Below are 24,031 nucleotides of genomic sequence, written 5' to 3' on the forward strand. Positions count from 1 at the left end.
TCAAAGATGCCTTCCACATAAATATTTAATTCACAAGAAAATTCAATCCGCATAAATTATTACAAACAGAAAATAAAAAACATCGTACGATCTTCCCTGGGTCGGGAAGATCCCCTGGAGAAGGAAATGGCAATCCACTCCAGTACTATTGCCTGGAAAATCCCATGGACAGAGGAGCCTGGTAGGCTACAGTCCATGGGGTCACAAAGAGTTGGACACGACTGAGCGACTTCACTTTCACTTTCTTTTCACAAGATCAATAGACAGACAGGTTCAAAAATTAAAAAAAAAAAAAATAATAATAATAGATGCAATAAAACTAAAAACAAACACACAAAAAATCTAAAACTAATGGACAAATATACTAGTTAAGATGAAAAGGCATATAAACGGGGTATGGAGTTAAATGGGATACTAATATTTTAATAAAAAGTTTACTGACATATAATTCTTTAATCTTATAAGATACAAAATTATGAACATCTGTAAAACTAGCAGGATAATGTCAAATAAACAAAAACGATTTTTTTAAAAAAGATTAAAAACTTCATCATTACAACAGAACACTTGAATATATCTCTTTCAAAAACTGATAGATGAAGCTGAGATGAAAAAAGGTAAGTACAGGAAATACATGTAGAAATATAAGAAAATATGTAGCAATAAAATATTTATGGATAAGGAAACAATCAAAATGAGCCTTTCTCATAATTATGATGAAAAGTGAAAAAGAGTTTAGCACAAGATAATAAGATTAAAAACTATAAAATAACTGCCCAAATTCACCACCAACAAAATAATTCTTAAAACTGAAATACCTAACAAAGCTGTATAAGAGAAATATTTAAATCTGCTTACAGAGAAAACTACAAAATTTTAATAAAAGACACATTGTAGATGAGCAAACTAAGCAATGGGAAAAAATACAGGCTGTATAAGAATGATAGCACTGCAGATGATTGGAAGGAGAGAACATTCTAGAAATTATGCTGGGAAAGTTGGTTCTCCTAATGGAGAACAGAAAGAAATGGAGTTCTTGAGTCACAGCATACAAAAAAAGCAAAAAAATCAAAACCAGATGGATTAAAAATTTTATGTGTGAAAAGAAAACCTTAAAACTTTTAAAACAACATATGAGAGAGTATTTTTATGACAATGGCATAGGAAATAATTTCTTAAGATATAAAAAGCACTAACTACAAGAGAAAAGAATGATAAATTTAGTTACATTAAAATTAATAACTTTTGTTCAAAGGACACTATGAAGGGAATAGAAAGACACACCATAAATAGGATTTTATACATTTTATGAACACACTTTAACATGTACCTGAAAAAAATATTAAGTGTGTAAAGATTACCTGTGATAAAAACATAAACAACCCAAGAAAGAAAAAAAGGCAAAAGACATCAAGAGGAATTTCAGAAAAGAGGCAACATGAATGATGACTAGACATAAACATTCTTAGTAACCAGGGAAATGCAAATTAAGAGATATTACTTTATATTAATTAGACAGACAAAAATTAAGTAATTTGACAATAATGTCATATGCTGCTGAAAGGGAAATAAGGTTTTACAACCATTCTGAAAAATACTTCAGCAATAAATTGAAAAATTAAATGTACAGACTGATGGTCATAAGTATACCACTCTTGTGAATGTAACCTGGAGAAATTTGTACTCATATGCATTGGAAGGTTCTATAAAGAAGAAAAACAAAATCACGGGAGCACTGTTTAAAATAAGAAAGAAATGGAAATATACCATGTGTCCATTAAGAAAACGAGATATACTTCACACAATGATATAATAAAGCACAATGAATGAATGAACTACAGCTAGATTCAACATCAAGGGTTATTCTAAGAAACAAATCCATAATGATAACAGCAAGTCACTATATACCATATATTGATATACATATCAATATATGGATATATATATATATCAATATATGGTATAAAATAATTCATAAACCTTAGGAACAAGCAAGACTAAACAAGTACATTGTTTTGAGATAAATATACAGTAAAATGGTGCTTTGTGGTTAGCTGGGGCAGGAAAAAAACAGAAAAGTTAGGAGAGTAACATCACCAGATGCTAACAGTTCATGGGTACTGAAGAGAGAATAACTGAGACGTGAGCCTGGCACTAAAATTGCTTTTCTGATATATAAATGATGGCTGATTCTGAAAGTGAAAGAAGTTTAAAGGTTGAGCAATGTTTTGCATCACTGTCACAGAGCTAGAAGGAAAAAGAAAATGGAATTCTGAGTCCAATAAAGAGTAGAGTCTTTGACTGTGTGGATCACAACAAACTGTGGAAAATTCTACAAGAGATGGGAATACCAGACCACCTGACCTGCCTCTTGAGAAACCTGTATGCAGGTCAGGAAGCAACAATTAGAACTGGACATAGAAGAACAGACTGGTTCCAAATTGGGAAAGGAGTACATCAAGGCTGTATATCATCACCCTGCTTATTTAACTTATATGCAGAGTACATCATGAGAAACGCTGGGCTGGAAGAAGCACAAGCTGGAATCAAGATTGCTGGGAGAAATATCAATCACCTCAGATATGCAGATGACACCACCCTTATGGCAGAAAGTCAAGAGGAACTCAAAAGCCTCTTGATGAAAGTGAGAGGAGAGTGAAAAAGTTGGCTTAAAGCTCAACATTCAGAAAATGAAGATCATGGCATCCGGTCCCATCACTTCATGGCAAATAGATGGGGAAACAGTGGAAACAGTGTCAGACTTTATTTTTCTGGGCTCCAAAATCACTGCAGATGGTAACTACAGCCATGAAATTAAAAGACGCTTGCTCCTCGCAAGGAAAGTTATGGTCAATCTAGACTGCATATTAAAAAGCAGAGACATTACTTTGTCAACAAAGGTCTGTCTAGTCAAAGCTATGGTTTTTCCAGTAGTTATGTATGGATGTGAGAGTTGGACTATAAAGAAAGCTGAGCACCGAAGAACTGATGCTTTTGAACTGTGGTGTTGGAGAAGACTCTTCAGAGTCCCTTGGATTGCAAGGAGATCCAACCAGTTCATCCTAAGAGATCAGTCCTGGGTATTCACTGGTAGGACTGATGTTGAAGCTGAAACTCCAATCCTGTGGCCACCTGATGCGAAGAGCTGACTCGCTGGAAAAGACCCTGATGCTGGGAAAGATTGAGGGCAGGAGGAGAAGGGAACGACAGAGGACGAGATGGTTGGATGGCATCACCGACTCAACGGACATGGGTTTGGGTGGACTCCAGGAGTTGGTGATGGACAGGGAGGTCTGGCATGCTGCAGTTCATGGGGTCGCAAAGAGTCAGACATGATTGAGCGACTGAACTGACTGACTGACTTGTTAAACAACCTTGAGTTTTGGGTGGATCCCAAATAAAAACACCCTAAACATAAAAGTGATCAGAAAAACAATCAGCCTGTCAAAAAACTGAAGCCCAGCTTCCAATCACTGCATTCTTGATTGAATGAAAATTATTTCAGAGCAGCTCAACTGCCTATCACAGAAGCAAAAATAAATCTTCTTTGGAAGAATTATAAAATTATCCAGAGCTTCCAATTATCTCTATAACTTTTCATACACAAACCATGCAGCTCAATCAACAATAATGTGTGCAAAGTAAGACCTGACCAACAATCAAGCGAAAACCAGACAGAGAAAAAGAGCCACTGGAGATACAGATATTGAGACTAACTCACATAAATTTTAACATAATTAGAGGTGCTGAAAGATTAAATGGTAAGAAAAAGAATTCTGGCAGGGAACAAAAAATTTTATTTAAAAACTCTAAGGAAATTACAGGAGAAAATATATAAACATTGCAATTAAGAATTCAATTTTATGGGTTTAACATAAGACTCAACAAATCTGAAGAGAGGATGAGTAAATTCAAAGACGGGTCAGAAGAAAGCAAAAATGAAGCATGAGCAAGCAGAAACAGGTATACCTCGGAGATACTGCAGGTATGGTTCCAAGCAACCACAATAAAGCAAGTATTGCAATAAAGCGAGCTACACAATGTCCCGGTTTTCCAGTGTACAAAAAGTTATGTTTACATGATAATATGGTCTATTAAGTGCGCAATAGCATCATGTCCAGAAAAACAATGAACAAACCTTAATACAAAAATATAAACGAAAAAGCCATAATAACTATTAATAGTAATGACTATTCAGGTCTTTCGCCCATTTAAAAAAATTGGGCTGTTTGTCCTGTTGTTGAGTTTTAAGCCTCTTATCAGATTTTTGATTTTTCAAATATTTTCTCCCATTCTGCAGGTTCATTATTCACTTTTTTCAAATTAATAATTCTTTTTTTTAAAGGATATAATTGGCATATGACAAATCAGTTCTACAGGTATAATGATTCAATATTTACATATATTGTGAAATGATCACCACAGTAAGTCTAGTGATTACCCATCACAACACAGCTACAATTTTTTTCCTATGATGAGACACTTTCAGACCTACTCTCAGCAGAAACTTTCAGATATATCAGGCAGTATTAATAACGATAGTCATCATGCTGTACATGACATTCCTTGACTTATTTTCTAACTGGAAGTCTGTACCTTTAGAATTCCTTTACCGAATTCACACATCCTTCATCCCTAGCCTCTGAAAACTACCACTGGATCTCTGTATCTATGAGCTTGAGAGTTTTTGTTGCTGTTATTTGGGGTTTTTTAAAATTTGATACTGCATGTAAGGAACATCACATGGTATTCATCTTTGCCTATTTAACTTAGCATAATGCCCTCAAGGTTCATCCATGCTGTCACAAATAGCAGGACTTTTTCTTTGGTTTTAATGACTGATCAATATTACATTGTATATATACACGACTTTTTCTCTATCCATTCATCCATTAGATGGACACTTGGGTTGCTTCCATGTCTTGACTGCTATAAATAATGCTGCATTGAACATGGGGGTGCAGAGATATTTTTGAATTAGTGTCCACATTCCCTTCAGATAAATACTCTGAAGTATTTATTACTGGATCATGTGGTGCTTCTATTTATTTTTTTTTCCTATTTTTAATTTTTTGGAAGATTCTCCATACTGTTTTTCATGGTGGCTGTATCTATTTACATTCACACCAACAGTGCAAAAGGGTTCTTTCTCGTCACATCTTCACCAACACTTATTATCTATTTTATATCAGTCATTCTAAGAGAAATGAAGTCCTATCTTTTTGTGGTTTTGATTTGCATTTCTCTGGTGATTACTGATGTTGAGCACTTTTCATACAATTCCTGATGACTTGTTTGAGTTCTTTGGAAAAATGTTGCCTCTGCTTATTTTTTAATCAAACTCTTTTTCTGCTATTGAGCTATACGTGTGATTTATACAATATGGACATATTAGATACATGATTTGCAAATATTTTCTCTCATTCTCTCAGTTTTTGTCTGAAAATGTGTTTATGTTGCATTCCCTTTTTAAAGGGTATTTTCTCCAGGTTTAGAATTCCAGATTGGTACTTTTCTTCCACTCAATAATTTGAAGTTATTATTCCATTATCTTCCATTTTCTAATCTTTTCTCTTGAAGTCAGGTGACAGTCTTGTTCCCTGGAAGGCTTTTGATTGGTTCTAGTTTTACTATGATGTATCTAGTGAGCTTTGTGTTATACTGATCCTACTTGGGGTCTGAATGTATAGCTTTGATGTCTTTCATAAATTTTGAAAAATTTTCTGGCATTATCACTTCAAATACTATTTCTGTTTCATATTCTCTTTCCTATCTTACTGTAGTTCTAATTACACACTCTAAATATACAAATTTTATTTTTACTGTAATTCAACTGTCTGACATACTTTTTCTGTAACACAAGAATTGTCTCAATAGGCTTCACAAATGCTGTGTTTTCTACAAATTGAAGGTTCGTGTCAAGTATCTATCAGTGCTATTTTTCCAACAGCATTTGCTCACTTCATATCTCTGTCACATTTTCATAATTCTTGCAGTATTCCAAATGATTTCACTATTACTACATTTGTTATGGTGATAAGTGACTAGAGATCTTTAATGGTACTATTGTAACTATTTTGAGGTGCCATGAATCACACCCATTAACACAATGAACTTAATCAGTAAACATGTGGGTTCTGACTGCTCTACGGACTGGCCTTTTCCCCATCTCTCCCTCTCTCCTCAGGCCACCCTATTCCCTAAGATACAACAACACAGAAATTGGGAAAATTAGCAAACCTATCATGGACTGTACATGTTCAAGTGAAAGGAAGCACTGCACATCTCTTAACTTCATATCAAAGGCTAGAAATGATAAAGCCTAGTGATGAAGGCATGTCAAAAGCTACTATCGGCTGAAAATTAAACCTCTCGGGCCAAGTTATGAATGTGAAGGATAAGTTCTTGAAGGAAATTAAAAGTGCTTCTCCAGTGAAAATGTGAATGACAAGAAAGCAAAACACACTTGCTGCTGATACGGAGAAAGTTTAATGGACTGGAGGGGAGATCAAACCAGCCCAACATTCCCTTAAGCCAAAGCCTGATCCAGAGCAAAGCTGTAACTCTCTTCAATTCTGTAAAGACTGAGAGAGCTAAGGAGGCTCCGGAAGGAAAATCTCAGGCTAGCAGAGATTGGTTCCTAATACTTAAGAAGCCATCTCTATGACACAAGGTAGAGCAGCAAGTCCTGATGCTGAATTGCAGCAAGTTATCCAGAACATCCAGCTTAGATCATTAATTAAGGTGGCTATGCTAAACAGATTTTCAACACAGAAAACAATCTATTGGAAGAAGATGCATTCTAGAACTTTCACAGCCAGAAAGAAGTCAATGCTTGCCTCAAAGCATCACAGAACAGGCCTACTTTTGTTAGGGGCTAATGCAGCTGGTAACTTTAATCTGAAACCAACGCTCATTTACCATTCTGAAAATCCTAGTTTTACAGTATTTTTTTTTTACATATATGTATATCTAAAAATACACAAACACATGCATAAAACTGCACATGACTGTAGGGGTCAATTCTCCAAGACACCCAAACATACCCTGCCCCAAAGATTCACACAATGGAGACAGAAAATCACTGTATTTTTCCCCAGTATTTTCCCTCAGGGATCTTTAATTCTCTATTTTATGTATAAAATGCAACAACTACTATCATGACAACCATACTGCAAACTAACCTGTCAATCTTCACATATTTAAAAAATAGATGTCATTACAAAACTTACATCCCTATCAAGTTGAAAGAGACAGAATCCGGTGATATCTTGTATTTATCAAGGAAAACATTCCAGGTCATAGCCCCGTGCTCAACTAAAGAGATGTTTCGATGTTGTTTCACTTATAATGAAGATGCAGCATGGTAAAAAGATGGGAAAAGCTAAAAACAAATCAACCAAACTGAAGTGCTATTAACATCATTCCACTTCTCTTTTTGTTGCATAAAATTTTAGAAGATAGCATTATGAAGAATACACATCTAGAAAACATAAATTACCCGATCATTCATCAGAAGATCCTTCACAATGAAAGTAGCTACCAAAGACTTCAAAGGAGCAGCAAATTGATCTGGTGCAAGGAGAGCAATGTGACCAATAGTCACCAGTGGTGTGATGAGATGCTCCAGGTTGCTCGGATCTAGGCTCTTATGCAGAGGCTGAAAGTGAGGAAAGGAAAATGATAAACTCCATAAACATGCAAATAAACTGGTCACATGTCTCATCTACAAATGATAAAAACCACACAAGTTCAATACATGGTATAAGCAGTGGTTCAAGTTACATCTAACTTTTACTGACAACTTTTATTGACTAGAAGGCATCATATTTAAGTACTTTCAGTTTTTCCCAAATTATATTTTAGATTGCATATATAAATATGTCAGCAACTGCTGAAAGTTGCTCAGTCATGTACAACTCTTTGTGACTGCATGGACTGTAGCCGATGAGGTTCCTCAGTCCATGGAATTCTCCAGGCAAGAAACTAGAGTGGGTAGCCACTTTGCTCACCAATACCTACTTCTATTCTACTTTCTGGGCATAAGGATGCTTTTCCATGTGCAGTCAGAAGTTCTGGTTACCAGAATGGGGATGAAAGTAAGGTATGCCATGCCTGAACTGAGGCAGACATGAACACTGTATCTTCTCCACATTCTCACTCTCTTTACTCACTGGTGGCTTAATACAAAGGATCCAATGGGACTCAAAGAGAAAAAGTGAAAGACAGTGAAGTCACTCAGTCGTGTCTGACTCTTTGCGACCCCATAGACTGTAGCCCACCAGGCTCCTCTGTCCATGGAATTTTCCAGGCAAGAATACTGGAGTGGATTGCCATTTCCTTCTCCAGGGGATGTTCCTGACCCAGGGATTTAACCCAGGTCTCCCGCATTACAGACAGATGCTTTACCGTGTGAGCCACCAGGAAAGAGAAGCCACTAGTCAAAAAGGGTCTGCACGGTTAAAACACTGAATAGAATGCAATCAAAACACCCAAATGGACTTTTATCACAAGCAAAAAATAAGCTTTCATTATGGATAGTTACAAGCGTTTTTGTGGATTTTTATAACATCAAACATTAAGTATTATAACTAATAAAACTATTTTATTAATCTTATAGTAAAATAAAAATATTATTTTAATAATAATTTTGCTATAACAGAAGGAGACTGCTTATTTACTCACATAAGTTGATACCTAAAACATATTGCTCAATTTTTAAAATAAGATAAGAAGAGTGGCTATAGCACACTATCATTGGCATGAGAGAGGGAGAAGGGGACAAAAGATGTGTTTTGTGTATTTTTATACTACTTGTATACGAATAAAATAGCTCCTGAAAAGTACATTAGAAACTGGCAACACTGGCTGCCTCTGAGAAAAGAAACTGGGTAGCTGGGGAAATGGGGTTGAGATAAAGGTGTAGGTATCCCCCTATACTGAACACCAAGCATTCTAGGCTTGAAAAAACAACACAAAACTGTTCTTTTCCAACACATTGGGGCAATATGAAAAGCTTCACTTAATCAAAAGTAATGACAGTACTTCTTGCTGTTCTCAATGACTCCCTCAATACCTCTATTGCACATCTAAGTGATAACTTGTTTACATGAGAAAGAGATAACTGATAGTATACTTTTTTCCAATTCATGTATTATATTGTAAGACAATTTTCCACAATAAGATATTAAAATCATTTCTGAAAAACCGAAATTAATAATCAGTCTCTGGATTAATCAGAGAAGGCAATGGCAACCCACTCCAGTACTCTTGCCTGGAAAAATCCCATGGACTGAGGAGCCTGGTGGGCTGCAGTCCATGGGGTCGCTAAGTTGGACACAACTGAGTGACTTCACTTTCACTTTTCACTTTCACTCACTGGAGAAGGAAATGGCAACCCACTCCAGTGTTCTTGCCTGGAGAATCCCAGGGATGGGAGCCTGGTGGGCTGCCGTCTATGGGGTCACACAGAGTCGGATACGACTGAAGCGACTTAGCAGCAGCTGCAGCAGCAGCTCTAGGTTAACAGTAATCTGCTAAAGGTTAGATGTGTCTGTGAAACCTTTTCTCAGAAAGCCAGCCAATCTTCTATGTTATAGGAGAAGGATTACCAGGTAGGTTCTTGTAAAGATGAAGTTACAGATATTAAAATTAAAAGTAACCAATAAAGTCAAGCTAATCAGCATTTTCCTCCTCATCATCATTGGAGGGAACAAAAAGATTATTCAAGAAAAAAAAAAGCCTTCTAGAAATCAACATGAGTCCACTGAAGTCATTCTCTTATTAAAAAATTAAAAACTATAGAATATACCTCCACCTCAATTTTTAAATTATATTATGATTGCGTATCTATAGCAAAGATGCTGTTTAATAGATACAGAAAACTTTTCTTCCTCCTTTACTCTGCCTTTAATATAAATCATGAAAATATGACAAAATTAGCATAAATACTTCTAAAATAGACAGCAAGTCGGTGTATTTATGGTGGGTTAGTTTCAGCATAATTTCCAAATTGTTTTGACTTCATTCAAAGCTCCTAGACTATAACCACAAGATTTTTATAAATTTTCTGTTTAGCTTCTATTTGCAGTAAGAAGGCTAAAACTAGATTATAATAGCTTATAGTGAAATTGCCATACTTAGAAAGGGTACTGGTAATTCAAAGTACAGAAAAAATAAAATACATGCTGAAAAGACAGTCAGTAGGTATTTGGTCCTGTCCCAATACACCCAATAAGACATTTGGTCTACACACAAAGGTCCTTGGTATTTGTTCATATTTGGTCCTGCCCAAAACATCCCAAGAGACATTTGGACCACACCAAAAGGTCCTTGATACTTGGTCCTGTCCAAAATATCTGGCATGGACCTAAACTGCAGTGGGTGTTTTGGAGAGCACCAACTATCAAGGATCTTTGGGTGCGGATCATATGCCCTGCAAAGGAAAAGGCACATTTTAATCTAATATGAAATTAGGTCAGTCATTAAAGTACAAATTTATTTAACCTTAATTATAAATTATTATTCATGTATAAAACCCCACACACTTCAGTAGTATTTCATATATAGAAATCTAACTTCCAAAATCTGTAAACTGATAGAATAATCACCTATTACCTACTATGAGTAACTATGATTTTATATGTAATTACTTATGGATGAAAAAAGTTTCCTCATACTAAATGTATAAAGTGACTTCAAAACTATTATACAACTGCTTGATTTCTAAAGAGCTAGCACTAAAAAGCTGAATCATCAGATATTTTCAAATTTTAACCAATCATTAATATTGATTATACTGATTCAAATTTGGAAAATTACAAAATGATACATCTCCAAACGTGAACATTCTGTAAACTCATTCATATTTTTTTAACAATAACATGAAACAAAAAAAATTTTTTCTTTTTACCTCAAATATCTGTGCAAACTGGGTTTCTTTACTAGAAAATATTGCATGGATACAATGAATAGCGTATTTGGCTTGACGGGGGGGTCCTTTTTTAGACTTGTGATGTAAAACAGGAAGCAAAGCTCTAAAAAAAAAAAAATTACAGAAAAACAATAAACCAGAAAAATCATTATGACTTCCACTAGATACTTTAATGCTTGTATTTTTAAAGTAATGTTTTGTAAGAACAAAAGAAACAAAAGTCACAGCATCTACTCACTCATTTTCAATCATTTATAATTTTGCTTTATAAACATCTATATTAAAATATAATACAAATACAAATAATTTTTCCTTTTTATTTATTAGTTATAAATACAAACAAGAATGGTAATCCATTTCTTCTTTTTAATGTCATTTCCATTAGCCTTTTCTATTTTATTATCATTGCTATTACTTTAGCTAAGCTTTTGCTACCTTACACCTAAGACCACCATAATGGGACTTAACTTGCTCCTTCTTTCTCAAGTCTATTCCTCTTTCAGTTCATCTTTTAATCTATCCCCAAACAATCTATATGAAGGGAAATTTGATCATTTAACCAATACAAACTGAGTACTTGCTATAATGCCAGACATTATTTAAAGTCCCAAATTGGTGCATTCATTCTACCAGCATATTAGGGATAAGACAAATGATAACACATTAAGTTAGCAAAACATCTGTTATGTTAAATTGTGGTAACTCCTATAAAGGGTGAGAGAAGAAAAAGAGGATAGCAATAGGGAACAGGCTTAAGTTTGTGACAGTGTTACAATTTTACATGTGGTGCCTACAGAAGATCACTCTAGTAAAGCAACACTTGACCACAGTTATCAAAGAGGCAGGGAATGGGTCATCTAGCTACCTGGAAGAACATTGATGTATCATATCACTTCATTATATACAAACTTGATAAGTCCTGAATAAGGCAGGCTCTCTTAGTTCAACTATTTTATATTTATTTCACAGTGGAAGTAACTTCTGAATTCTCCTTGCCCAACTCACTGCTCCAGTTTAAAAAACAATCAGAGATAAATAATTCATTATAATAATAGCAGTTGCAGAACAGATAACAGTAAAATATAATAAAAAGACAAGTGACCAATTGAAGGGAAATGTTGTATTTCTTTTTACAGAGAAATGATAAATATCCATAAAGTGTAAACACCTACAAACAGATAATGAAAATACCAACAGTATCACAGAAAAATGGGTTGGACATAACAGTAGAAAGCTCTTCAAAACCACCAAAAGTTCTTCAGTACCACCAAACCAGTTTTACAACAAATGTTAAAGGGACTTATATAGTCAAGAAATACAAGAGAAGAAAAAAGATCTACAAAACCAACCCCAAACAATTAAGAAAATGGCAATAAGAACATATGTATCAATAATTAAATGTAAATGGATTAAACGCTCCAACAAGGAGACACAGACTGGCTGAATGGATAAAAAATAAGACCCATATATATGCTGTCTACAAGATACCCACTTTAGACCTCAAGACACATATAGATTGAAAGTGAGAGAATAGAAAAATATATTCCATGCAAACGGGAAGCAAAAGAAAGCTGGAGTAGCAATCCTCATACCAGACAAAATAGACCTTAAAATAAAGAATTTTACAAGAGATAAGGAAGGACACTACATAATGATCAAGGAATCAATCCAAGAGGAAGACATAACAATTGTAAATATCTATGCACCCAACACAGGAGCACCTCAATACACAAGACAAACACTAACAGACATAAAAGGAGAAATTGACAGTAACACAATAATAGCTGGAGACTTTAACACCCCACTCACACCAATGGACAGCTCATCAAGACAGAAAACTAATAAGGAAACACAAGTCTTAAATGATACATTAGATGAGATAGATCTCATTGTTATCTTCAGGACATTTCATTCAAACACAAGAACACACCTTCTTCTCAAGTGCACATGGAACATTTTCCAGGATAGACCACATCTTGGGTCACAAATCAAAACTCAGTAAATTTAAGAAAACTGAAATCGTATCAAGCATCTTCTCTGATCACAACACTATGAGACTAGGTATCAATTACAAGGAAAAAAACTGTAAGAAACATAAACACATGGAGATTAAACAACACATTTCTAAATAACCAACAGGTTATTGAAGAAATCAAAAGGGAAATGAAGAAATTTCTAGAAACAAATGACAATGAAAACACGACAATACAAAACCTATGGGATGCAGCAAAAGCAATTCTAAGAGGGAAGTTTATAGCAATATAATTCTACCTCAAGAAACAAGAAAAACATCTAAATACACAACCTAACTTTACACTTAAAACAACTGGGAAAAAAAGAACAACAACAACAAAAAAAAAAAAAAAATTAGTAGAAGGAAAGAAATCATAAAGATCAGAGCAGAAATAAATGAAAAAGAAATCAAAGAAACAATACTACAGATTAATAACACTAAAAGTTGGTTTTTGAGAAGATAAACAAAATTGACAAACCCTTCACCAGACTCAAGAAAAAAAGAGAAGAATCAAATCAACAAAATTACCAATGAAAAACGAGCGGTTACAAGAAACAATGCAGAAATACAAAGGATGATAAGAGACTATTATGAACAACTATATGGCAATGGCACCCCACTCCAGTACTCTTGCCTGGAAAATTCCATGGACGGAGGACCCTAGTAGGCTGCAGTCCATGGGGTCCCTAAGAGTCAGACACGACTGAGCGACTTTACTTTCACTTTTCACTTTCATGCATTGGAGAAGGAAATGGCAACCCACTCCAGTATTCTTGCCTGGAGAATCCCAGAGATGGGGGAGCCTGGTGGGCTGCTGTCTATGGGGTCGCACAGGGTCGGACACAACTGAAACGACTTAGCAGCAGCAGCATGGCAATAAAATGGATAAATTGAAAGAAACAGATTCTTAGAAAAGATCAATCTTCCAAGACTGAACCAGGAAGAAATCAAAATTATGAACCGCCCAATCACAAGCACTGAAATTGAAGCTGTGATCAAAAATCTCCCGAAAATCAAAAGCCCAAAACCAGATGGCTTCACAGGAGAATTCTATCAAACATTTAGAGAAGAGCTAACACCTTGCATTCTAAAACTCTTTCAAAAAATTTAAAGAAAGGAACACTTTCATACTCATTCTACAAAGCAACCATCACCCCAATACCAAAACCAGACAAAGACAACACACATAAAAAAATCTACAGGCCAATATCACTGATGAACTCACATGCAAAAATCTTCAACAAAATTTTAGCAAACAGAATTCAGCAACACATCAAAAAGCTCATACACCATGATCAAGTTGGTTTTATGCCAGGAATGCAAGGGTTCTTCAATATATGCAAATCAATCTATGTGATACACCATATTAACGAATTAAATGATAAAAACCATATGATAATCTCAATAGATGCAGAAAAAGCCTTTGACAAAATTCAGCACCCATTTATGATTAAAACTCTTCAAAAAATGGACATAGAAGGAACCTACCTCAACATAGTAAAGGCCATGTATGATAAGCCTACAGCCAACATTATTCTCAATGGTGAAAAACTGAAAGCATTCCCCCTAACATCGGGAACAAGACAAGAGTGCCCACTTCCACTTTCACCATTATTATTCAACATAGTTCTGGAAGTCTTAGCTACAGCAATCAGAGAAGAAAAAGAAATAAAAAGAATCCACATTGGAAAAGAAGTAAACCTCTCACTGTTTGCAGATGACATAATACAAAGAAAACCCTAAAGATAATATCAGAAAATTACTAGAGCAAATCGGTGAATTTAGCAAAATTGTAGGAAACAAAATTAATACACAGAAATCACTTGCATTTCTACATACTAACAATGAAAAATCAGAAAGAGAATTTAAGGAATCAATCCCATTCACCATTGCAACAAAAGAATTAAGTATCTAGGAATAAACTACCTAAGGAGACAAAAGAACTGTACACAGAAAATTGTTAAGAAGCTAGTGAAAGAAATCAAAGACGACATAAACAGATCGAGAGATATTCCATGCTTCTGAGTAGAAAGAATCAATATTGTGAAAATGACTATACTACCAAATGCAATCTACAGATTCAGTGTGATCCCTATCAAATTACCAATGGCAGTTTTCACAGAACTAGAACAAAAAATTTCACAATTCATATGGAAACACAAAAGACCCAAATAGCCAGAGCAGTCTTGCAAAAGAAGAATGGAGCTGGAGGAATCAACTTTCCTGACTTCAGATTATACTACAAAGCTACAGTCATCAAGACAGTATGGTACTGGCACACAGACAGAAATATAGACCAATGGAACAAGACAGAAAGCCCAGAAATAAACTCACGCATCTATGGGTACCTTATTTTTGACAAAGGAGGCAAGACTATACATTGGGGCAAAGACAGTCCCTTCAATAAATGGTGCTGGGAAAACTGGACAGCTACAGGTAAAAGAATGAAATTAGAACACTTCCTAACACCATACACAAAGATAAACTCAAAATGGATGGAAGACCTAAACCTAAGACCAGAAACTATAAAACTCTTAGAGGGAAAACATAGGCAGAACACTCGATGACATAAATCAAAGCACGATCCTCTATGACCCACCTCCTAGAGTAACGGAAATAAAAACAAAAGCAAACAAGTGGGACCTGATTAAATTTAAAAGCTTTTCCACAGCAAAGGAAACTATAAGCAAAGTGAAAAGATAAGCCTCAGAATGGGAGAAAATAATAGCAAATGAAACAACTGACAAAGGATTAATTTCTAAAATATATGAGCAGCTCATACAACTGTCAGAAAAACAAACAACCCAATCAAAAAGTGAGAGAAAGACCTAAACATACATTTCTCCAAAGAAGAGATACAGATGGTTAACAAACACATGAAAAGATGCTCAACATCGCTCATTATTAGAGAAATGCAAATCAAAACTACAATGATATATCAGCTCACACTGGTCAGAATGGCCATCATCAAAAAGTCTACAAACAATAAATGCTGGAGAGGGTGTGGAGAAAAGCAAACACTCTTGCACTGTTGGTGGGAATGTAAATTGACAGTCACCGTGGAAGATGGTATGGAGACTGCTTAAAAAACCATCATATTACCCAGCAATCGCACTTCTAGGCATATTAGCCTGAGGAAATGAAAACTGAAAAAGACACATGTATCCCATTGTTCATTGCAGCACTATTTGCAATAGCTAGAACATGGAAGCAACCTAGATGCCCATCAACAGATGAACAGATAAAGAAGTTGTGGTAAATATACACAATGGCATATTACTCAGCCATAAAAAGAAACACATTTGAGTCAGTTCTGATGAGGTGGATGAACCTAGAGCTTATTACACAGAGTGAAGTGAGCCAGAAAGAGAAAGATAAATATTGTATTCTAACACATATGTACGGAATCTAGAAAAATGGTACTGAAGAATTTATTTACAGGGCAGCAATGGAGAAACAAGACGTAGAGAATAGACTAATGGACATGGGGAGAGGGGAGGAGAGGGTGAAATGTATGGAAAGAGTAACATGGAAACTTACATTACCATATGTAAAATAGATAGCCAACAGGAATTTGCTGTATGGCTCAGGAAAGTCAAGCAGAGGCTCTGTATCAACCTAGAGGGGTGGGATGGGGAGGCAGACGGGAGGAAGGTTCAAAAGGGAGATGATATATGTATATCTATGGCTGATTCATGTTGAGGTTCGACAGAAAACAACAAAATTCTGTAAAGCAATTATCCTTCAATAATAAAATTAAAAAGAAAAAAAAGAACTGGTTACTAACACTTTTACTAATTCATTTTATATATATATAATCATCATAGATTTAAAAGTTTTTAAATAAAATCTTAGATTATTAAATAAAGAATCTCTGGCTCATCCAGAATATATGTAAAATCAAGTGTAGTCTACATTATTTTTTCTTTTTAAAACTGCTTGCCAGTTACTTATTCAGTGATTTAAGTTTTCCTGACTAATTTCTTTGTTAAATATTATACTCCTCACTACTAAAACGATAGTACAGGGTTGTTAATTTCTCATACACTTGACTTTTAAATCTTCTGATTTTTTTACTCCTATATTTTCTGAATGATTATTAGTGGGATATAAAGGGAGCCTTTATATCAGAGAAGGCAATGGCACGCCACTCCAGTACTCTTGCCTGGAAAATCCCATGGACGGAGGAGCCTGGAAGGCTGCAGTCCATGGGGTCGCTAAGAGTTGGACACGACCCAGCAACTTCACTTTCACTTTTCACTTTCATGCATTGGAGAGGGAAATGGCAACCCACTCCAGTGTTCTTGCCTGGAGAATCCCAGGGACAGGGGAGCCTGGTGGGCTGCCGTCTATGGGGTCACACAGAGTCAGACATGACTGAAGCGACTTAGCAGTAGCAGCAGCAAAGAGAGCCTTGGATTTCTAGACACTCATACGGCCATCTTGTTTCTAGTAGTTCTGCAGCTGATTCTCTTGGATTTTTCTCTTAGAAATATGATAACTTTGCTTCCTCTTTTCTAACAAATGCACCTTTTAATTTTATTTTCTTATGTAATTATATTGGCTAACGCTTTCAAAACAATGTTAAATTATGGCAGAGTTAGTGTATTTTCTCATCCTGCTCCTGATTTTACTGGAAATGCTTGTGTATTACCATATTACCATAGATACTGGTTTGAGATATTTGGAGAAGGAAACGGCAACCCACTTCAGTACTCTTGCCTGGAAAATTCCATGGACGGAGGAGCTTGGTAGGCTACAGTCCATGGGGCCGCTCAGACAAGACTGAGCGACTTCACTTTCACTGGTTTGAGAAGTATGAAGGCATTAAAACCCTGTTTTGTTGGGTTTAACTATAAGTAAACTGATTTTCCTTTTTATTGGAAGCTCTTTCAGCATCTGTAAAAAAGATCTATTGTGCGGCCTCTCCCTTTTACTCATTTATATAATGAATTATAACATGAACATCGAGTTTTCTTCTAATAGTAACCCTTTTTGTATTCCTGGAATTAACCAACATTTGGCCATAGTGTATTCTTGCTTTACTATAGTAAATTCTCTTTTTGCATTCAATTTTCATCAGTATCAATAAAATTTGTCTCAGTTTTCTTTTGGAGGGGTATCTTTTATCAGGTTTTAGCATTCCTACTAGTTACCTTGGCTTTATATCTAAATGCTTTCCTTTCCCCCTCATGCCTGGAACAATTAAAAAGATTTAGAATTTCTACGTGGTTTATATATATATATTATATATATATATTTGAAATACCCCCTTTAACATAACTTTTATTGGCCCTTATTATTATTAGAGGGTAATTTTCTGAAATTCTTTTATAATTATAGCCTATTAGGACTTTTTCCCCCTTCCTTCTTCCTGAGCCAATTTATTTACATCACCCTTAAAAAATTCAGATTTTCAAATCTCTAAAACATAGATATAGCCACACCTAAAACTTGAATACTGAAATTAAAATGATGAGAAAAGGCAATCAGATATGCAAATAAGAAAACAAAAAGTTTGATTTAAGGGCATAAGCAAAAGTGAATACAAAGGGAAAAGGGCACACAACTTGGTAGAGTGACCTCATAAAAAGGGGATAACACATTTTCTAAATCCTTGAATTCTAAAGAAAATCCTTCATTTGCCCTTAGCACAACTTAGCTAATTAGGAAAAACTTTAGTTACATTCATTTTCTGATCAAAACTTCATAACTGTTGAACCATTAACTGTGGAAATCTTACGTGGTTGAAAAGAAATGTCAGCCCCATTACTATTCTGCTGTACAGGATTTACCTTTTTTTTTTTTCCCCTTGATGTGTATGAAATCACTTCCATAATCTCTGAAAATTCAGTATATATCATTAGGATATTGAGAGAGCTAATCCTGAGATAGGTTGATAAGGAGTCCAGGACTATCAGTGAGGAAGAGGTCCAGAGCCCTCGAGAAGGAGAAAGGGTTCTAGGGCTTGAGAAGGAGAAAGGGTTCTAGGGCTTTCAATAAGAAGAAAAGGAGAAACTTTTTCCTACACTGCTTTGTCTCACTCAATATAACAATGTATCTTGCCTGAGAATAGTTTGTCCTTCTTAACAGGAACCTTCTGACTTTTCTTGTTACCTTGAGATGTGTATGTTATGGCAGTGGGTCTCTTAAGACCTTTCTACTGTTAGTTCTAATCTTGCTAATTTAAGATATATGTTGTGGGAGTGGATCTGAGAAAAGTATATGAGGCCTTGGTAAGACTATTGAGGGGGGGCACTCTCTGTCCCCCTTCTGATGAATATGTCAGAAGCTTTCTCTGTCCTTTTTCACTTTAATACAACTCTGCTGCACAGAAGCTCTTGAGTGATCAAGCCTGGTCCCTGGTACCGAAGTTAAATAGTCTTCTTTGGAGATCACAAATCCGACACCATTCACAGTAAGCTATCAATACCTTCCTAAAACATGAGTACTCTTCATTTCCAGATTCATGTTTTCATTCATTATTATTATTATTCATTACTATTATTTTAAAAAATTGTCCACTTTCCATTATACTGTTGTCTTCTCCACAGAAACCAATCATGACTTTCCATCATCTGCAATTCTCTTTAACTGCATTTATTTCTTTGCCCACTATACCCATGTTCTATGCAGTTTCCTTAAGTTCAACAGAAACCTTCCTGATTACATTTTCAATACTGTTTACCCTCCTCCTTGCTGTTTATAATAAATTTCATTCTATAACAGAAATATGTCCCTGCTCCTCTTTATCCTTAGTGCTGTCATTTCTTTTTTTACGCTATATTATTTTTGTTCCTTTTTTCCCAGATGTCATTTGCTGCTTAATTTTCTTGGCAGCTTAGAAGATATGTCTAAAATTCTCTTTTATCCAACAAAAATTTCATTCTTCCTAGTGTTAATCACCTATCTTTTGAACACTAAAATATCCTCAAAGGATCCATGTTTGTCTATTTATCTGTATTCTATTAATTCATCTTTAAATAAAAGAAATTCTCTTTGGCTCTGCCATTTAAACAAAAATGTAGATGGTGTCTCCCTGATGACTAAACACTGGACACTTCTTTCAAAAAATTAACAGCAGAACTCCCAACTGAAACTACACTTGCTTAATCAAGTGGATAAGTAGCATGGAGAAGGAAGGTGGGAATAAAGGTAGTGAGTCCTTTATTTCTGTTTAATTTCTCCTCCAAGTCTGCTTAAGCTCCTCCAATTGAGAACCAGCTTTACTTGGACTATGACTGTATCCTATGCTATAGGGGACCCTCAGTGTTGGCACATCTAACTATTCTCGGGTGAGCCAGATTCCTGAGAGACTTACTGAGACAAAATGGAACCTGTAATTCACCATCATTTTAGTTTAATAGGTCAGCACTTACTTTTTTCTTTTCCTGTAAAGTCGGTAATAAGACATTTGATTCACAACTCTAGGCCTTACCTCACCCAAAAGCTTTACGCCTATTAAACCCAGAGAAAAAAACCACAAAGTTTTTCCTTTAGTTCTGCTACAGAAAAATAAGGTTCCCCGACTGCATCACTGATACAATGGACATGAACCTGGGCAAGTTTTGGGAGGTGGTAAGGGACAAATCATAGCAAACACCCTCTTCCAACAACACAAGAGAAGACTCTACACATGGACATCACCAGATGGTCAAAACCAAAATCATATTGATTACACTCTTTGCAACCAAAGATGCAGAAGGTCAGTCAGCAAAAACAAGACCGGGAGCTGACTGTGGCTCAGATCATGAACTCCTTATTGCCAAATTCAGACTTAAACTGAAGACAGTAGGAAAATCACTAGACCATTCAGGTATGACCTAAATCAAATCCCTTATTATTATACAATGGAAGTGAGAAATAGATTTAAGGGACTAGATCTGATCGACAGAATGCCTGATGGAACTATGGATGGAGGTTTGTGACAATGTACAGGAGCCAGGGAACAAGACCCTCCCCAAGAAAAAGAAATGCAAAAAAGCAAAATGGCTGTCTGAGGAACCCTTACAAATAGCTGTGAAAAGAAAAGAAGCCAAAAGCAAAGGAGAAAAGGAAAGATATACCCATTTGAATGCAGAGTTCCAGAGAATAGCAAGGAGAGATAAGAAAGCCCTCCTCAGTGATCAGTGCAAAGTAACAGAGGAAAACAATAGAATGGGAAGGCCTAGAGATCTCTTCAAGAAAATTAGAGATACCAAGGGAACATTTCATGCAAAGATGGGCTTGATAAAGGACAGATATGGTATAGACCTAACAGAAGCAGAAGATATTAAGAAGAGGTGGCAAGAATATGCAGAAGAACTGTACAAAAAAGAGCTTCATGACCCAGAGAATCACGATGGTGTGATCACTGACCTAGAGCCAGACATCCTGGAATGTGAAGTCAAGTGGGCCTTAGAAAGCATCACTACGAACAAAGCTAGTGGAGGTGATGGAATTCCAGTTGAGCTATTCCAAATCCTGCAAGATGATGCTGTGAAAGTGCTGCACTCAATATGCCAGCAAATTTGGAAAACTAAGCAGTGGCCACAGGACTGGAAAAGGTCAGTTTTCATTCCAATCCCAAAGAAAGGCAATACCAAAGAATGCTCAAACTACTGCACAATTGCACTCATCTCATTCGCTAGTAAAGTAATGCTCAAAAGTCATCAAGCCAGGCTTCAGCAATACATAAACTGTGAACTTCCTGATGTTCAAGCTGATTTAGGAAAAGGCAGAGGAACCAGAGATCAAATTGCCAACATCTGCTGGATCATCGAAAAAACAAGGGATTTCCAAAAAAAACATCTATTTCTGCTTTACTGACTATGCCAAGACCTTTGACTGTGTGGATCACAATAAACTATGGAAAATTCTGAAAGAGAGGGAATACCAGACCACTTGACCTGCCTCTTGAGAAATCTGTATGCAGGTCAGGAAGCGAGAGTCAGAACTGGACATGGAACAACAGACTGTTTCCAAATAGGAAAAAGAGTGCATCAAGGCTGTATATTGTCACCTTGCTTATTTAATTTATATCTAGAGTACATTATGAGAAACACTAGGCTGGATGAAGCACAAGCTAGAATCAAGACTGCCGGGAGAAATTCAATAACCTCAGATATGCAGATGACACCAGCCTTATGGCAGAAAGCGAAGAAGAACTAAAGAGCCTCTTGATGAAAGTAAAAGGGGAGTGTAAAAAAGTTGCTTGAAGCTCAACATTTGGAAAACTAAGATCATGGCATCCAGTTCCATCACTTTATGGCACATAAATGGGGAAAAAGTGAAAACAGTGGCAGACTTTATTTTCTTGGGCTCCAAAATCACTGCAGATGGTGACTGTAGACACGTAATTAAAAGATGCTTGCTCCTTGGAAGGAAAGTTATGACCAACCTAGACAGCATATTAAAAAGCAGAGACATTACCTTGCCAACAAAGGTCCATCTAGTCAAAGCTATGGTTTTTCCAGTAGTTATGTAGATGTGAGAGCTGGACTATAAAGAAAGCTGAACGCCAAAGAACTGATGCTTTTGAACTGTGGTGCTGGAGAAGACTCTTGAGAGTCCTTTGGACTACAAGGAGATCCAACCAGTCCATCCTAAAGGAGATCAATCCTGGGTATTCATTGGAAGGACAGATGTTGAAGCTTAAACTCCAATCCTTTGGCCACCTGATGCGAAGAGCTGACTCACTGGAAAAGACCCTGATTGTTGGGAAAAACTGAAGGCAGGAGGAGAGGGGGACGACAGAGGATGAGATGGTTGGATGGCATCACTGACTCAATGGAGATGAGTTTGGGTAAACTGTGGGAATTGGCGATGGACAGGGAGGTCTGGCATGCTGCAGTCCATGAGGCCACAAAGAGTCGGACACGACTGAGTGACTGAACTGAGGGACAGGGAGGCCTGGCGTGCTGCAGTCCACGGGGTTGCAAAGAGTTGGACAGGACTGGGTGACTGAACTACATTTCTTTCAAAGCCTGCCCATACCTCAAACTCCTCCCTCTAGATTAGCAAATGAAAGAACACTTATTATACATTCCCTTATACATCTGATTCAGGGATATATTCATCAATTGTCAATGTTCCCACACTCAATTCAGTCTAAATGGCTTATCTAGAACCAATTCTCTCCAGTTTATGGTAGCTTCTACTTAAGACACATTTTCCTTTTAAATAATTTTGGTGAGTTCAATGGAAGACAATTTAATAAACATTCATTTAACTCTTAACAGTTTTCCTCAACATCAACTCACACAATTTAATAATGCAAAAAATAAAATCCACACACATATTTTATCTTCAAGCTGGTTTTAGAAAAGGAAGAGGAACCAGAGATCAAATTGCCAACATCCACTGGATCATAGAAAAAGCAAGAGAGTTCCAGAAAAACATCTATTTCTGCTTTACTGACTATGCCAAAGCCTTTGACTGTGTGGATCACAATAAACTGTGGAAAATTCTTCAAGAGATGGGAATACCAGACCACCTGATCTGCCTCTTGAGAAATTTGTATGCAGGTCAGGAAGCAACAGTTAGAACTGGACATGGAAGAACAGACTGGTTCCAAATAAGAAAGGGAGTACATCAAGGCTGTATATTGTCACCCTGTTTATTTAACTTATATGCAGAGTACATCATGAGAAACGCTGGACTGGAAGAAACACAAGCTGGAATCAAGATTGCCAGGAGAAATATCAACAACCTCAGATATGCAGATGACACCACCCTTATGGCAGAAAATCAAGAGGAACTCAAAAGCCTCTTGATGAAAGTGAAAGTGGAGAGTGAAAAAGTTGGCTTAAAGCTCACCATTCAGAAAATGAAGATCATGGCAGCTGGTCCCATCACTTCATGGGAAATAGATGGGGAAACAGTGGAAACAGTGTCAGACTTTATTTTTCTGGGCTCCAAAATCACTGCAGATGGTGACTGCAGCCATGAAATTAAAAGACGCTTACTCCTTGGAAGGAAAGTTATGACCAACCTAGACAGCATATTCAAAAGCAGAGACATTACTTTGCCAACAAAGGTTCGTCTAGTCAAGGCTATGGTTTTTCCTGTGGTCATGTATGGATGTGAGAGTTGGACTGTGAAGA

The 24,031-nt window shown here is 36.2% G+C and overlaps 1 protein-coding gene across 3 annotated transcripts in view; it reads right to left on the reverse strand.

The window, feature by feature from the left end:
- PDS5B (PDS5 cohesin associated factor B) overlaps nucleotides 1-24,031 on the reverse strand; it is a 178,935-nt gene that overhangs the window by 35,266 nt on the left and 119,638 nt on the right. For all 3 annotated transcript variants that reach the window (XM_055542385.1, XM_055542384.1, XM_055542386.1), the window contains exons 20-21: nucleotides 10,913-11,036; nucleotides 7,502-7,660 (exon numbers count right to left, since the gene is read on the reverse strand). In XM_055542385.1, coding sequence (XP_055398360.1) covers nucleotides 7,502-7,660; nucleotides 10,913-11,036 — 283 coding nt within the window. The remainder of the gene's footprint in view (nucleotides 1-7,501; nucleotides 7,661-10,912; nucleotides 11,037-24,031) is intronic.

This window comes from Bubalus kerabau, chromosome 12 (genome assembly GCF_029407905.1).
Source record: "Bubalus kerabau isolate K-KA32 ecotype Philippines breed swamp buffalo chromosome 12, PCC_UOA_SB_1v2, whole genome shotgun sequence".
NCBI lineage: Eukaryota > Metazoa > Chordata > Mammalia > Artiodactyla > Bovidae > Bubalus > Bubalus kerabau.